The sequence below is a fragment of the Cyprinodon tularosa genome, unplaced genomic scaffold, assembly GCF_016077235.1.
Source record: "Cyprinodon tularosa strain WSP-4 unplaced genomic scaffold, ASM1607723v1 ctg482, whole genome shotgun sequence".
NCBI lineage: Eukaryota > Metazoa > Chordata > Actinopteri > Cyprinodontiformes > Cyprinodontidae > Cyprinodon > Cyprinodon tularosa.
In genome coordinates, this window is record NW_024039210.1 from 521,610 (window position 1) to 536,722 (window position 15,113).

At 37.6% G+C, this 15,113-nt stretch overlaps 1 protein-coding gene across 2 annotated transcripts in view; it reads left to right on the plus strand.

Annotated features, from left to right (window-relative positions):
* Window positions 1-5,411: 5,411 nt before the first annotated feature.
* Window positions 5,412-15,113, plus strand: part of zgc:162171 (uncharacterized protein LOC565931 homolog) — a 35,377-nt gene continuing 25,675 nt past the window's right edge. The window contains exons 1-2 of one of the 2 annotated variants that reach the window (XM_038302098.1): window positions 5,412-5,612; window positions 5,648-5,943. In XM_038302098.1, coding sequence (XP_038158026.1) covers window positions 5,751-5,943 — 193 coding nt within the window. In that variant the 5' untranslated portion in view covers window positions 5,412-5,612; window positions 5,648-5,750. Of the gene's footprint in view, window positions 5,944-15,113 lie in introns of both variants that reach the window. The other variant, XM_038302097.1, reaches the window with a different exon arrangement.

Sequence of the window (15,113 nt, forward strand, 5' to 3'; positions counted from 1 at the left end):
CAGCAACAACCCAAAATCTCTCTTGGAATTTCTAAATTATTTGAAAGATGTTGATTTGGTTGTAGTTCTAGTGTTATTATTGCCTCTGAAGCCATTTTGATGTGAAGCAACAATGACATCATGCTTTGGTGTAATCATGGTTAACAAAAGGCCGACGATCTTGTCAATGAAACCGTTGGCCCTTTAAATTCAATCAAAATGCAGATATCAGCTGCCCTTTCCTCCTTCATGTCTTCCTTCTAAACTAATCAGAAGCTGATTCAGATGTCACTGGTAGTTTTATTCACAACTAAGCAAATTAGGGGTTTTGTGATTAGATTAAGTTTCACTACTTTTGCAGGGATTATCTTTTAATCTAATCATTCTTAAAGCAACATAGACTCACTGTCACTATGGAAACCAGATCAGTAAAGATGATAAATACTATTTCTGTCAAGTCAGAAAGCTTAGAATGCATTACAGGAAATCCATGCTGATAATTTAGGTCTTGAAATGAAGCTTAAATTGTTTTTTATATCATAGCCGAGTTAGTATGCGGCATGGTTCTATTTTTAATAGATTTGCTGTTTTATTCTTCAAAATCTTTTCATTTTTATGACTTTTTGTTGTACAGTTGTCCTTAGTCTTGTTTATTTTTGTATAGCACTTTTTTTTTACTTGTGGAAGAACAGGGCAAAACACATGGTCTCGCCTTTTTCGCTTTGTGTTCCACAGGAAGCTTCAGCTGCCGTCTCAAAGGCCCTCCTGTTGACATTCTATATTATCTTAAGTACGATTGTGTCTTTTAACAGGATATAGACCTAACACCTTTCAACTGTTTTAGTAGTTGAGGTCGTTTTTACTCCTGCTCTGTAAACCACATTCACTTACACTGTATGAAAAGACATTTTCTACTTACTTTCTGATATCAAATCTGTATAAAGGTTTCTTAGGCTTTGCAAAATCAAACCTATTTGTCTAAATCTATAAAAACCAAGAAGTTGCATTTATTTGAATAATTATTCTTAGCTTTTTAAAAATTCAGAGGTTTATATTTGTCTCATATCAGTTGTTTTGGGTACCCTTTCCTAAGGTTTTCTCAATGATTGACTGTGATTTAGGCCAGTTCCTTCTGACAGAACTGTATCAATGACTCGCTTACATGCATCTTTCCAACTCTTCCTACAAATTTAGTTTGAGATTTAGATGCAGGCTTTGCGTTGACCACTTAAATATAAATATTACCCATTTAGGAAACCTATTTGTGTCCAAACATTTATTTCCTGATTGATGTCTTTGGATGTGGCTTTAATAGTTCCCCATGGTGCTCCTTTCTGTTGATGACATCTACTTTGTGAAATGCACTAGACCATTCCTCGCAGAAAAACACTCACTCAACATGATGGTACTAACTTTTGCGTCAAAACTGGGATGGCAATCTCATTCGCAGACTTGCAAGGCTTCCTTTTTAATCCCAGGACAGCTATGGTCATTATGAGTAATGGCTTCTCTGTCTGATTGGCCTGTTCAGTATATGTGGGAAGAGGGCTTTTTCTGCTATGGAGAGACTCTCTTACCTGCTTTATCTGGGTTCTTCATCGGATCCCAAATTGCTGAATCACACCTTTCATACCAAAACAAGTTCCTCATTTAAACCCATCTCCTTCTTAAATAGTCTGATGGCTAGCCAGGTAAAGATGCCTACATAAACATGTTTGTAAAGGTTAAAGTGGCTCCACCTTTAGGGTGGCTCAGGTTATCCTGAGCTATTTCTGTAGTTATGCAGCTATAGACTAAGACTGCTGGAGGACAAAGGGACCACTTTCATTCAACTTTATTCTCCAATTCTGCATTATTTTTAAGTAGAATTCTAACTTTGTTTTCTTCATGCTTTTTCTTTAACATAGTAGCTTCATCTGGCCTGGTTCTGTTTGGCTGTGGCACCATCCCTGCGGGGAAACGCATGCTGTTTTTGCTATTGTCAAGCAGCTTCCATTATGAATGACAGAATTGGGCCTGTTTGTCAGTGCTTTGTCCTGTTTCTCTCGTTGATATGAAAACTGGCTCAGAGCTTATTTGCTCAACTGTTCCTTTCCTAGACAGATCTATAAATACCTCTATGTTAGTGGTATGTATGATTCTGTGCTTTCTTGTTCCTTTTCTATATTTACTTACGTCTTTTTTGAAACCGAAGTCAACCTTGGCGGAAGTCTGCTCACACAGACTCTTGTTTTGCTAGATTGATTTTTTTTTTTCGTTTTTTTTTTTTTTTTTTTTTTCTCAGGTTTTAAACCCGGGTTTGAATGGCGACAAAGCCATTCTAAAGCACATATCTAGGTGCTAATTTCGTGAGCCTGGATCCATATTTATTTTTGATTCTGTTCATGGTGGAGAATCCTGATTCACAGCAGCAGATTGAGCCAAACATCCTCTAAATGTGCAGGATTATCTTTGAGCACCATTTCACTTTTCTTTCACCAGTTCACTGCGGTTCTTACTGCAGTCCACACTTTCTCTGCTCTCTTTTTCTCATTGTCTTCTCCTTCTTTTCCATCGTCCAGCTTGCCACAGGTTTGCCTGCTGTGTCTAAAAGTAGCAGCAGCAGCAACCCAGACTGACAGCAGCTCATTTGATAATTTGTAACGCATGTAGCCTGGTCCCAGACGGCTGGGGACAGCTTTACCATGTTAACAGGAGAAGCGGCACAAGTGAAGTCAGACAACATGCAATAATTTATAAACGTTTTAAATCCGTTTGGGTCCGGATTAGCCAGCAGGTGGGTCCGGATCCGGACCCTGGTCTGCTAATCGTGACCTCTGTGCTAGAGGTTTTTTCCTGTTAACAGGGGAGTTTTTCGCCTCCACTGTGATCACATGCATGCTTTGTATGATGGATTGCTGTCGAGGCAACGACACAATGTTAGGTGTTGCCACATGCTCATCCAGGAGAAGTGAATCCTTCAAAGACAATTGCTCAATACATTCTGGGGTTCCAGCTGAATGTGTTAATACACTTAATTTGAGAATACATATTTACATACAATACTCCATACATATTTCTAGATTGTTTTTGCAGTGTAAAGAATATTTAGTTTAATTTTCATAACAGAATGACATTAAAAGCACCATAAATATGTTTTAGAGCTCAAGCTTGGAACTTATGTGTTTTATTAGTATCATTTTTTTTTTTTTTACATAAAATAACACTCCATAGGGGGAAAAAATCCTTATTTTAAAAGCTAAAATTAGAAAGAAACTGTTGGTTGTTTAACATGGCAACAGAATCTGTCAGATAATTAACAAATATAATTCAAAACTCATGCAATATGATGCAGCTCTAAACAACTTTTACTTAGCAGGACTTAGGGCAAAATATGCCTTTGGAAATATAAGGTTTCTACGGAAGAGGATTAGGGCCACTGAAAAAATTAAAAAAGTTAACTGAAAAAGTTAACTGAATTCTGACAGCTAACAAACATGTTAGCATCAAGCCGTAGCCATGTCTTTTCTAAAGACTAATCTAGCTCTCTTGTTTTACTGTAATCACCTTCTGCTCTTCCATTAATCAAATAGCATATCAGGGGACCCCTCGGGCACGTAAGAAGGCGCCTAATTCTGTAATTTTCCACCAATGTGTTAATGGCCCTCTCAAACAACTTGCATCTTTGTCAGTGAAGCTGAGTGCTGCCATAGCTCTTCCTTCATTGTGCCTATCTTCATTAAGATCCAAAATTCAAAGATTACAGTCAGATCTTCAAGTCAGAATTCTGAGAAAAAAAATCAGAATTCTGAAATCAAAGTCAAAATTCTGAGAGAAAAGTCAGAATTCTGAGATTAAAGTCAAAATTCTGAGATTAAATTCTGAGATTAAAGTCAAAATTCTGAGAGAAAAGTCAAAATTCTGAGATTAAATTCTGAGATTAAAGTCAAAATTCTGAGATTAAAGTCAAAATTCTGAGATTAAAGTCAGAATTCTGAGAGAAAAGTCAGAATTCTTAGATTAAAGTCAGAATTCTGAGATTAAAGTCAAAATTCTGAGATTAAAGTCAAAATTCTGAGATTAAATTCTGAGATTAAAGTCAAAATTCTGATATTAAAGTCAAAATTCTGAGATTAAAGTCAGAATTCTGAGATTAAAGTCAAAATTCTGAGATTAAAGTCAGAATTCTGAGATTAAAGTCAAAATTCTGAGATTAAAGTCAAAATTCTGAGATTAAATTCTGAGATTAAAGTCAAAATTCTGAGAGAAAAGTCAAAATTCTGAGATTAAATTCTGAGATTAAAGTCAAAATTCTGATATTAAAGTCAAAATTCTGAGATTAAAGTCAGAATTCTGAGAGAAAAGTCAAAATTCTGAGATTAAATTCTGAGATTAAAGTCAAAATTCTGAGATTAAATTCTGAGATTAAAGTCAAAATTCTGAGATTAAAGTCAGAATTCTGAGAGAAAAGTCAGAATTCTTAGATTAAAGTCAGAATTCTGAGATTAAAGTCAAAATTCTGAGATTAAAGTCAAAATTCTGAGATTAAATTCTGAGATTAAAGTCAAAATTCTGAGAGAAAAGTCAAAATTCTGAGATTAAATTCTGAGATTAAAGTCAAAATTCTGATATTAAATTCTGAGATTAAAGTCAAAATTCTGAGATTAAAGTCAGAATTCTGAGAGAAAAGTCAGAATTCTTAGATTAAAGTCAGAATTCTGAGATTAAAGTCAAAATTCTGAGATTAAAGTCAAAATACTGAGATTAAATTCTGAGATTAAAGTCAAAATTCTGAGAGAAAAGTCAAAATTCTGAGATTAAATTCTGAGATTAAAGTCAAAATTCTGATATTAAAGTCAAAATTCTGAGATTAAAGTCAGAATTCTGAGATTAAATTCTGAGATTAAAGTCAAAATTCTGATATTAAAGTCAAAATTCTGAGAGAAAAGTCAGAATTCTTAGATTAAAGTCAGAATTCTGAGATTAAAGTCAAAATTCTGAGATTAAAGTCAAAATTCTGAGAATCAAGTCAGAATTCTGAGAGAAAAGTCAAAATTCTGAGATTAAATTCTGAGAATCAAGTCAAAATTCTGAGATTAAAGTCAAAAGTCTGAGAAAAAAGTAAGAAATCTGACATTAAATTCTGAGAATCAAGTCAGAATTCTGAGGAAAAAAGTAAGAATTCTGAGATTAAAGTCAAAATTCTGATAATCAAGTCAGAATTCTAAAAAAAAAAGTCAGATTTCTGAGAATAAAGACTTTTTTCCCATAATAAACTGAAACATATTCAAAAATCAGTAAACTTTTTATTCAGTGGCCCTAATCCTCTTCCGTAGGTTGCAGGCCCCTCTTGTATGTAAATATTTGGTGCAGCTGTCTGTGGAGCGTGGGGGGCGTGGCTGTCCCGCACAGGGCGCGGGGTCTGTCACCGCAGCGTCCTCCTCTCTGCTCTGCAGGCGGAGTGCTCTCTGACCACAGAGCTGACAGCAGATAACATTCTCTCTTCCCTGCTGATCCTCTCATTGCACTGTTTTGGTCTACGTGTCGAGTTGAAGCGCTGAGAAGTTGAACAGGAACTGATCGGAACCAGAAAACATCACTTTGAGGGAAACTTTGCGCTCAGTCGCTGCTTCCACAGGAACAAGAAGACATTTATAAAGTCTAAGCGATGATCCGCATTCTACCTGAAATGCTCCTTTAATGGATAAATACTGAATGCAGGACTTTAGATCGTCTCTAACTGGACACACCATCATCACCATCATCATCGTCATCTTTCCTCCATTCAGACCATGCAGCAGGAGCGCCTGCTCAAAGTGTTGGTGATCGGAGACCTGGGTGTGGGCAAGACGTCCATCATAAAGCGCTACGTCCACCAGGTGTTCTCCCAGCACTACAGGGCCACCATCGGGGTGGACTTCGCCCTCAAAGTGCTCCACTGGGATCACAAGACGGTGGTGCGGCTGCAGCTGTGGGACATCGCTGGTGAGTTTCCCTGATCACATCCAGCACAGATGGTGTGTGTGAAGCCCTACACTGTCAGCAGGAAATCATGCTGCTGGATATCCTGTTTACTTTTCTTCAAATCAATAGGGGACCCCCCCCCCCCCCCCAAAAAAAAATAAATAAATAAATAAATAAGTAAAAATTACTCTTTAAATTACTGAGAGTCCTCATATTCTAACACATGAAAAAATGTCTATGTCCACTAATAGAATAGAATAGAAAATCCTTTTATTTATCTGGTGTTTACAGCAGCAAAAAGGGTAGAGAGAAAATGGGCACACAAATGTTGAGCTTAGAAAAATGTATAAGACAAACAAAAATATAAAAAATTTAAAGATAAATGTAAAGTGTTTTAACAATATAAATACTGTGCACTAGGAGAATAAATAACCAATATGCAGCTATGGACATTTTTACAGTAATGGATATTTGAAAGTAGCAGCAACATCAGAGATGTGCAAAATGACAGCAGCATGTTATCTAACTGACTAAGATATAAACTGTAAAAATCAGTATGAATGTAAAAACCTATTGAGTTTGTTGGGAACAGTGATGGTTATAGAGTCTTCCAGCTGCTGGAAGGAAGGATCTGTGAGAACGCTCCCTGGTGCATTTAGGGTGCAGCAGTCTGTCACTGAAGGAGCTCTCCAGTTCCTGATTATCTTCATGCATGAGGTTGGAAATATTAGTGAGGATCCTTTTGTTTCCAATCTCGTTGAGAGAGCATCCCGTCACGGGCTCTATGTAATAAACAATGTTTGTGCAGTGCGCTGTATTTAATCTGAACAGCTGCATGTCTTCTTCAGCACTGTTACTTTAAAGGTTCAGGGTTTAAATTCTCTCTTTGGAGTTTCCATGCTCAATACATATGTGGGTTCTCCCAGTTCACTCCAAATGTCTCCCACAGAACCTAAAATATGTGAGTAAGATTGACATTAGGTTTGATTATGTTCATACTTGTTCATTTGGTGTGTTTTTGTGTTGATGGACTGGTAACCTGTACTCGATATGCTCCAGAGACCTTGGCTCATTGCTCTTTGCTTAGAAACTCTAATTGGATGAACAGCAGCTGAATATCTTTTAATGATTATTGGATGTAGGTCTGGGTTTTGAATGAGCCGCTCTAAAACAATGAATATTCTTTGTATCCTTTGATTTAAACCACTGTAGGTTGGACTGTATTAGGGCTGTATAGAAGCTGAGTCTTCACCTCGATTCCAAGTTTTCTGTTGCATCTCACATCTTTGTTGCATCTTTCATTGTCAGTCAGTATTTTATTGTGGTCGACACGTTCAAATGTGCAGGAAACAACCAAATGCGATGCAAACTCTAAAAAACGTAGGCAGGAAAATCAAATGCAAAAGATAAAAGCTGCAAACAAAAAATGCTGCAATTACTGAAAATAAAAGGCAAAGTCCTACAGTCAACTAAACATATAAAGCAAAGTGCGGCAAGCAGAAACAAAATGCGATCATAGAGAGGAAATTACGCAAATAGTAAAAACAGCTGTAACCTAGCTCCAAGAAAACAGAAGCACTCCAGACCACTAGAGGGAGTCTAATAAAGAACAAACCTTATGTTACTTCTATGCAGGCTCAGACTGGTGGGCAGGCCAGCCCTCCTTAAATCATACCGGCCCCAACGCTTACTCTCCAACCAAAGCACCTACCTGTGACAGTAAATAACTCAAGGGGCTCAAACTACGATGTTCCTCTTATATTTGGCAAATTTATGTTGATGGGGTTTTGCATCTAAAGACTAATGTTTCCCGTCTGATGTGCATTGTTGCCAGGTTGGGATGTTTCCCAATCTTAGGATGGGAGTTTAGCATGGCCGGCTATGGGTAAAAAATATTTTTCTTTAGATTTATGGCCTTTTCTTTAGATTTATCAATAGACTTTGGTCCAAATTGGGTGAGGTTTTGTATATCCAGGCGGTTCATGAAAAATTTTTGGGCTGGAAAAGTCAGTGACATCTGGCAATCCTCCTGATGTGGCGAGTGGCACTACATTCTCAAAATCTTAGATCCACAAGAAGTACAGCTGAGGCTTCAGAATCTTTAAAACGACCAGTTCCCAACTTTATGTGGCATGTCGATTCATATAAAAATCTAAAACCTTACAGAATCTGTATTAATGGAGCTGTTGAGGGATTTTCGCGTATGGCTATAAGGCTCCACAAGTAGTAATCCCAGGTTTAAAGCTGCGTACTTTGTTGATGAAATGAAAAACAGGAGCGGAGCTCCAACGCGTATCAGGTCAGACCTCGGTACAGAGAACTGTTCAGTGGAATAGATGCAGATATTCTCAAGAAGTGATCATGAAGACCAGTTTTCTGAGAGATGTTTCATTACTGGCTCATGTAATCAGAAGCAAATATATAGATAATTCTCATATATTCTCAATATATAGATAATATCTCATAATGACCAGATACTGATCTGGTAATTATGAGATAAGTTGTCTGATTTTTTTTTTCTTTGGTGAATTAAGTACACTTACATAGTAAGTACTATAGTACTATATATAACTATATAACAAAAACTGTCTTCTTTGAGCAACTATACAGCTATTTTAGTATATGCATCATTTTCCTTCTGTGACTGCAGCATTTTGTTTTTGCTTGCAGTAATTTTTTCTCCTGTGCTTACGTTTGTTTTTTGTGTTTTCATGTTCTAGAGTTTGCATCATACGTCTGTTTGCAGCTTGTTTTGTCGTTTGCTGCTGGTTTGCACCTGTTTAAATGTGTTTCTTTTTTGTAAGCAGCATTTTTCTGTACCTTTTTTTTTGTGATTGCATGTTTTGGAGTTTGCATCACGCATGTTTTTGCAGCTCGTTTCGTTTCATTTGCACCTGTGGGCCTCAGTGGTATCTAGATAAATCCATCATCTGCCAGCATTGACCAACTTCCCTAATGTCGTTGAAGTGTTTTACAGTCTGAAGAACTCAGGTTTGGTTTTATCCGACCAGAGTCATTTCTTTTTTATGATTACCTTCTCGGGCTGCTCAGTGGAGCAGTGGGTAGCACTGCTGACTTGCAGCAAGAAGGTTCTGAGTTTGATTCCCGGCCCGGGGTCTTTCTGCATGGAGTTTACATGTTCTCCCTGAGCATGCGTGGGTTCTCTCTGGGTACTCCAGCTTCCTCCCACAGTCCAAAAACATGACTGTCAGGTTAATTGGCTTCTCTAGATTCATCTTAGGTGTGAGTGTGTGCGTGAATGTTTGTTTGTCTCTGTGTTGCCCTGCGATGGACTGGCGACCTGTCCAGGGTGTACCCTGCCTCCTGCCCGTAGACAGCTGGAGATAGACACCAGCACCCCCTCGTGACCTGCTTGGGATTAAGCGTGTAAGAAAATGCATGGATGGATGGGTTACTTTCTCAGGTATAGTTTTCAGCAAACTGTAACCAGGTCTTCTCGTGGTATTCTTTACACCTGGCCGTTGTTCCATTAAGATCCAATTGTTTTAGATTACTGTTGTACCTCTGAACACTTACAGCTCAGTCTGTTTTTATCAATGATGCTTTTACTGGTCATTATTGTACCTGCTGGTTGTTGCATTGGCACCACTTTGTTTAAAAAGCCTCTCTTTAGTCCCTGCAGTTCACATTGCATTCACTGGTGGAGTTCTCCCCTCCTTTGGTCATTCTTATAGAAGTTAGCTGCTCTTAACAGTTAGTTTGAGCCTCAGAAAACCCTGAAGCTCCATCGTTCATTGTCTACATCCAGTAACTTTAAGATTGTTTCCAATCAAAGCACTTTGAGCACGGGCCACTTTCCAGGAGATTAATTGAACAAAGCTCCCCGAGATGTTCTAAGCTTGGGATATTGTCTTTTTACCTCAGTATTACTTAGGGTTCGGATTTCTATCTACCTACAAATTTTGAAGAAAGCTATTATAAATCAGATCTTTCTGAAGAAACCTTATATCAGTTATTCGGAATTAAACCTCTATTTTCCAGCTGGAGAAGGACAACAGCAATTTAATGTGTTCAGTTATGTCAGAATGAAATAAAAGTAATTCTAAAGTGTTCTAGCATTCATAGTACAGTTCTAGTTTAGAAATAGGTTGAAATTTAATAGATAATAACAATAGCCTCAACAGCTCTTTTCAGTGAATTTAGCAAATGTATTGCAAATTTTTAGAATTTTGAAAACAGAACTGAACTGGATAAGTTATAAATAGAAAAGAACTGAGAGCGCAGACACCCAACAAGTTTTACCCAATATTGTGACTTCCACCAACAGCTAAACTCGAATATGATTTGGGTCATTACTAAATTCTAATGAATTGTGCATGAGGTGCACCTCTGGTAAAAATGTCCTTTCATAGGTTTATAAATAAGGAACAGAGTGTCTCTGCAACCTTTGGTGTTTGTTCTGCTCTCAACCTTCATTACTCTGCACACTGCTCTCTTCTTTGATCAGCTGATCAAGCTTTTCTTGTGTTTTTGTATTTTTTTGTTTTCAAATACTTTAGTACTTCCAGACTTTAGTATTTTTAAGTAATATATATATATATCGAAGGTTAAAAAAAAAAACAAAAGTAAAGGCCCGTCTTTATTTCAGTCTTTACCACAATCTGAATTATATATATAAACCGGTTATGGTATGTATTTAACAAAGATAAGGCCTAAAGTGAAAGTACTCCTAGCCAGACTTTTGCAACATCCAACCCTAGAATTTAAAGGGGAATTACTTTGTTTTTATCATGAACGCTTGTCTTCTAAGTCCTGTGGCTTGCTTTACCTCCAAAACTATTCTGTGTGCATTTTCTGACCCTGTTTCATCTGGAGGGAAAATGAAAATGAAAAGCCTGCCTTAGCATTTTCAGGGTTTTTATTGCGAATTTACAAGATCTCGGGACAAAGTGCACCACGTAGAAGAATCAATTAACATAGAATCATTTCTGTTAGATTCAAAGGCATGACTCAGTTTTTTTTTTTCATGCTTTTAAAAAATAATAACAATAAACATAAACTCTAAAGGTATTCTGATCCAAATGTAAAACCCTGTTATTCCTCTTTGTCATCAAGTGGTGTCCATTTCATGGTTTCATGTATGCCAAAAAGTTTCCAAACAAAGAAATACAAAGCTTGTTTATTCAATTCTATTCATTTATCTCTTTTTTTTTCTTCCACTATGATAGTAGTTTGTTTTACCTTCATTTAATCCCTCCTGTTATGGATTAAGCATGTTGTCAGGCAAGAATGGATTTAGGAAATTTGTAGCCCTAGGCAAAGACAGGGAGGGGGTCCTCTAAATTGAGAATACAAGACATAAAACAAACCCATTATACAGATACAGAAATGTCCATAGAATAGACATACATTAGTTGGTCTATGTTTTGTCCCTGTCATCTTGTCCCTTTTCTTGTTCTCCTCTACAAGTTTTGTACTGAGATGACTTTTCATGCCATCTCAAAATGAATGAAAGACTTTTTCCAAACAGGAGGCGAGACACGCTTAATATTATAAGTGTTCTGATGGCATTTTAGCAGAAGACATTTTATCAAAAATATAATTAATGTGCAAAAATAAAGCTTTATGGGGCAACCAGGAACTTTGTGCCCTGGGCAACTGCCCAGTATTGCCTAATGGTAAATCCCCCCTGTTCTCAGGAATATTCCTCTGAGATTTCAGATGGTAATAAAGGTGCCAAACTTACTAAGACAATGTCTCCTGCACCACTGCATGCATTACCACCATGGATCCATGGACAGTCTTAAAGAGGTAAACACCCACAGACAAGGACCACAAAGGTAGAACCTAAGGAGAATGACAAAAATGTGGCTGATTATGAACAAAGAGGACCTAAAAGTACTGTTAATAAAACTAATCACAAGGAATATAAACAACCTTGGCAAATAAAACAGAAGCCTAGCAATGTGATGCAAAAACTTAAAATACTTTAACTGCAATAAAGCCCTAGTTTCATATATCACCCATTATTGCTTTACTTTCAGCCAAGGGTTCTCTTTATTTTCATTACTTTAGTTGCTTTAAAGTTTGCATGCAACATATTTGCACTTCTTTGAACACATTGAAATCTGATTGGAACTCATAATGGGGACCTTTTTAGTTAACCATATTTTCACCCTGCTTGATTTAATATTGCTGACACATTCAACAATGACAGGGCATGAAACGACACATTTCGGCCAAGAACACGGGGCGAGCTGCTGTTTCTGCAAATGTAGGTGAATATGAAGGCCTCCTGTTTAGATAATGAATTCAGCATGTCTCCTCAGCTGCAGCCAATTAAACTGCTGGAAACTGTGCCTCTGCTGTCCTTGCCACCGTTTTTCTCTCTCATTCACATGCTGACATTAGAATACACACATTATGTCCCGTTGGCGTGCACGCTGAGCATGCTCAAGCTGATAGGAGCTGCCATTTGCATGGCGACACATGCAGGCTTTGCATTGGTTCTGTTGAGTTTTTTTACCCACTAAAGTATTAGGGAGATAAACATTTCAGGATCTAAAGTTTATGGGTTTGATTCCAGCTTCTTCCTGCAATATGTCAAAGTGCTTTAAACCTGAGGTGGACTAACTGTTGGTTTGTAAATGTGTTCATATGTGTGAGTCTGACTGGGTGTCTTTGGTGTGAAGTGTTTTGAGTGGCCATGATGACTGTCAGAAAGCTGTATGAATTTATTTAGATTAGTTTCATCAATACTCAACAGCCATTTTTTGAGAGAAACTAAGGGGAGACTTTTTATCTAAATAAAAATATATAATAATTTAATTTTACTATAACTTTCATAGCAATAAATTACACATATCACTCAACGTGATATTCTAATTAAATAAAGGCTAGGTCTGTAAAAGGTTCTCAGACATTTGCTTTATTAAAAGAGAGCTTTACAGTTTCCTGACTTTTTGGTTGAATATTGTATAACTGTCTTTGTTTAGGCCAAGAAAGCCACCTGTGGCTCCATAGCCACTGGTGCCTCTTTGGTACTTCCATAGTAACAACAAGGATAACAATTACCAAAAATGGTAAATAACCAATTGATTTTTTTAAATAAACACTTAAATAACTTTTAAATAAGCACTTAAATAATGCTTCATTTATTATTTTTTAAAGAATAATTACTGACACAAGACTGACACAAAAAGTAACATCTTTTCAGATCCTGTTTCCTAGTAGTCTGGAAACTATGTGCTTCATTTGTTTTTGTTTTTTTATGTTTCCCTTGTCTTTTACATAATATATGTTAGTTTTTCTTGCCAAACCAAAAGTTAGAGTTAAAGTTATGGTTCTATGAAATGACTTACGATTAAATAAAAAAAGAGGGCCTAAGTTAACCCCAATGTTTGCTTTAGGGGCAAAGTTTTTGACATCCTTCAAATGTGGTTTGGAGCCACACAAAGTTGGTTCAATGGCCACTAATGGCCTCCAATCCACACGTTGGACACCACTGCCTTAAGGCTGATTTATACTCTGCCCATTGTGGTGTGTCTGCCCATTCCGCAGACACACCTCTGCACCTCTCCGAAATTGTAGGTGACCACAGACAGTGCCGCAGACAGGAGGCCTCTGATTGGTCAAATCTACATCCTCTCTACACTATGCGTATTTCCTGTTTGGTACCTTACCGGCTTGTTTTGTTTGTATGACCGTCATTGTGGAAAACGACTCGTGAAGATGAAACAGCTGGAAGGGCGAGGTGCGCAAGAACGCTGGGACCCTTTTTCCACCATAATATTGTATTTTTTATTTTTTATTTTTTTATTTTAATGTATTGTATTTTGTCCATTGACTGCTGGAGATAGGCACCAGCACCCCTCGCGACTCCACTCGGGACAAGCGTGTCAGTTAATGGATGGATGGATGGATGTATTTTATCATATTTATAGAATTTTAACATCATATATAAAAAAAAAATGTTAGAACTGTAAATTTACAGTCATATGTTTATGTTATATATATATATATATATATATATATATAAACTGTTTTCTCACCCCTCGTGGGGTGGTATGTGTCATCCTCAAGCTCGGGTCCTCTACCAGAGGCCTGGGAGTTTGAGGGTTCTGCGCAGTATCTTAGCTGTTCCTAGGACTGCGCTCTTCTGGACAGAGACCTCTGATGTTTTACCTGGAATCTGCTGTAGCCACTCTCCCAGTTTGGGGGTCACAGCCCCTAGTGCTCCAATTACCACTGGCACCACTGCTGCTCTTACTTTCCCTTTTCTAGCTCCTCCTTCAGCCCTTGGTATTTCTTAAGCTTCTCGTGTTCTTTCTTCTTGATGTTGCTGTCGCTTGGGATTGCCACATCTATCACTACTGCCTTCTTCTGCTGTTTGTCCATCAACACGATGTCTGGTTGGTTAGCCATCACCTGTTTGTCAGTCTGGATCTTGAAGTCCCATAGGATCTTAGCTCGGTCATTCTCAACTACCTTAGGAGGTGTCTTCCATTTTGACCTTGGGTTATATATATATACATATATATATATATATATATATATATATATATATATATATATATATATATATATATATATATATATAGATAGATATAGATATAGATATAGATAGATATATATAGATATAGATATATAGATATACACTATATTGCCAAAAGTATTTGCTCACCCATCCAAATTATTGGAATCAGGTGTTCCAATCACTTCCATGGCCACAGGTGTATAAATTCAAGCACCTAGGCATGCAGACTGTTTTTACAAACATTTGTGAAAGAATGGGTCGCTCTCAGGAGCTCAGTGAATTCCAGCGTGGAACTGTGATAGGATGCCACCTGTGCAACAAATCCAGTCGTGAAATTTCCTCGCTCCTAAATATTCCACAGTCAACTGTCATCTGTATTATAAGAAAATGGAAGTGTTTGGGAACGACATCAACTCAGCCACGAAGTGGTAGGCCACGTAAACTGACGGAGCGGGGTCAGCGGATGCTGACGCGCATAGTGCGAAGAGGTCGCCAACTTTCTGCAGAGTCAATCACTACAGACCTCCAAACTTCATGTGGCCTTCAGATTAGCTCAAGAACAGTGCGCAGAGAGCTTCATGGAATGGGTTTCCATGGTCGAGCAGCTGCATCCAAGCCATACATCACCAAGTGCAATGCAAAGCGTCGGATGCGGTGGTGTAAAGCACGCCGCCACTGGACTCTAGAGCAGTGG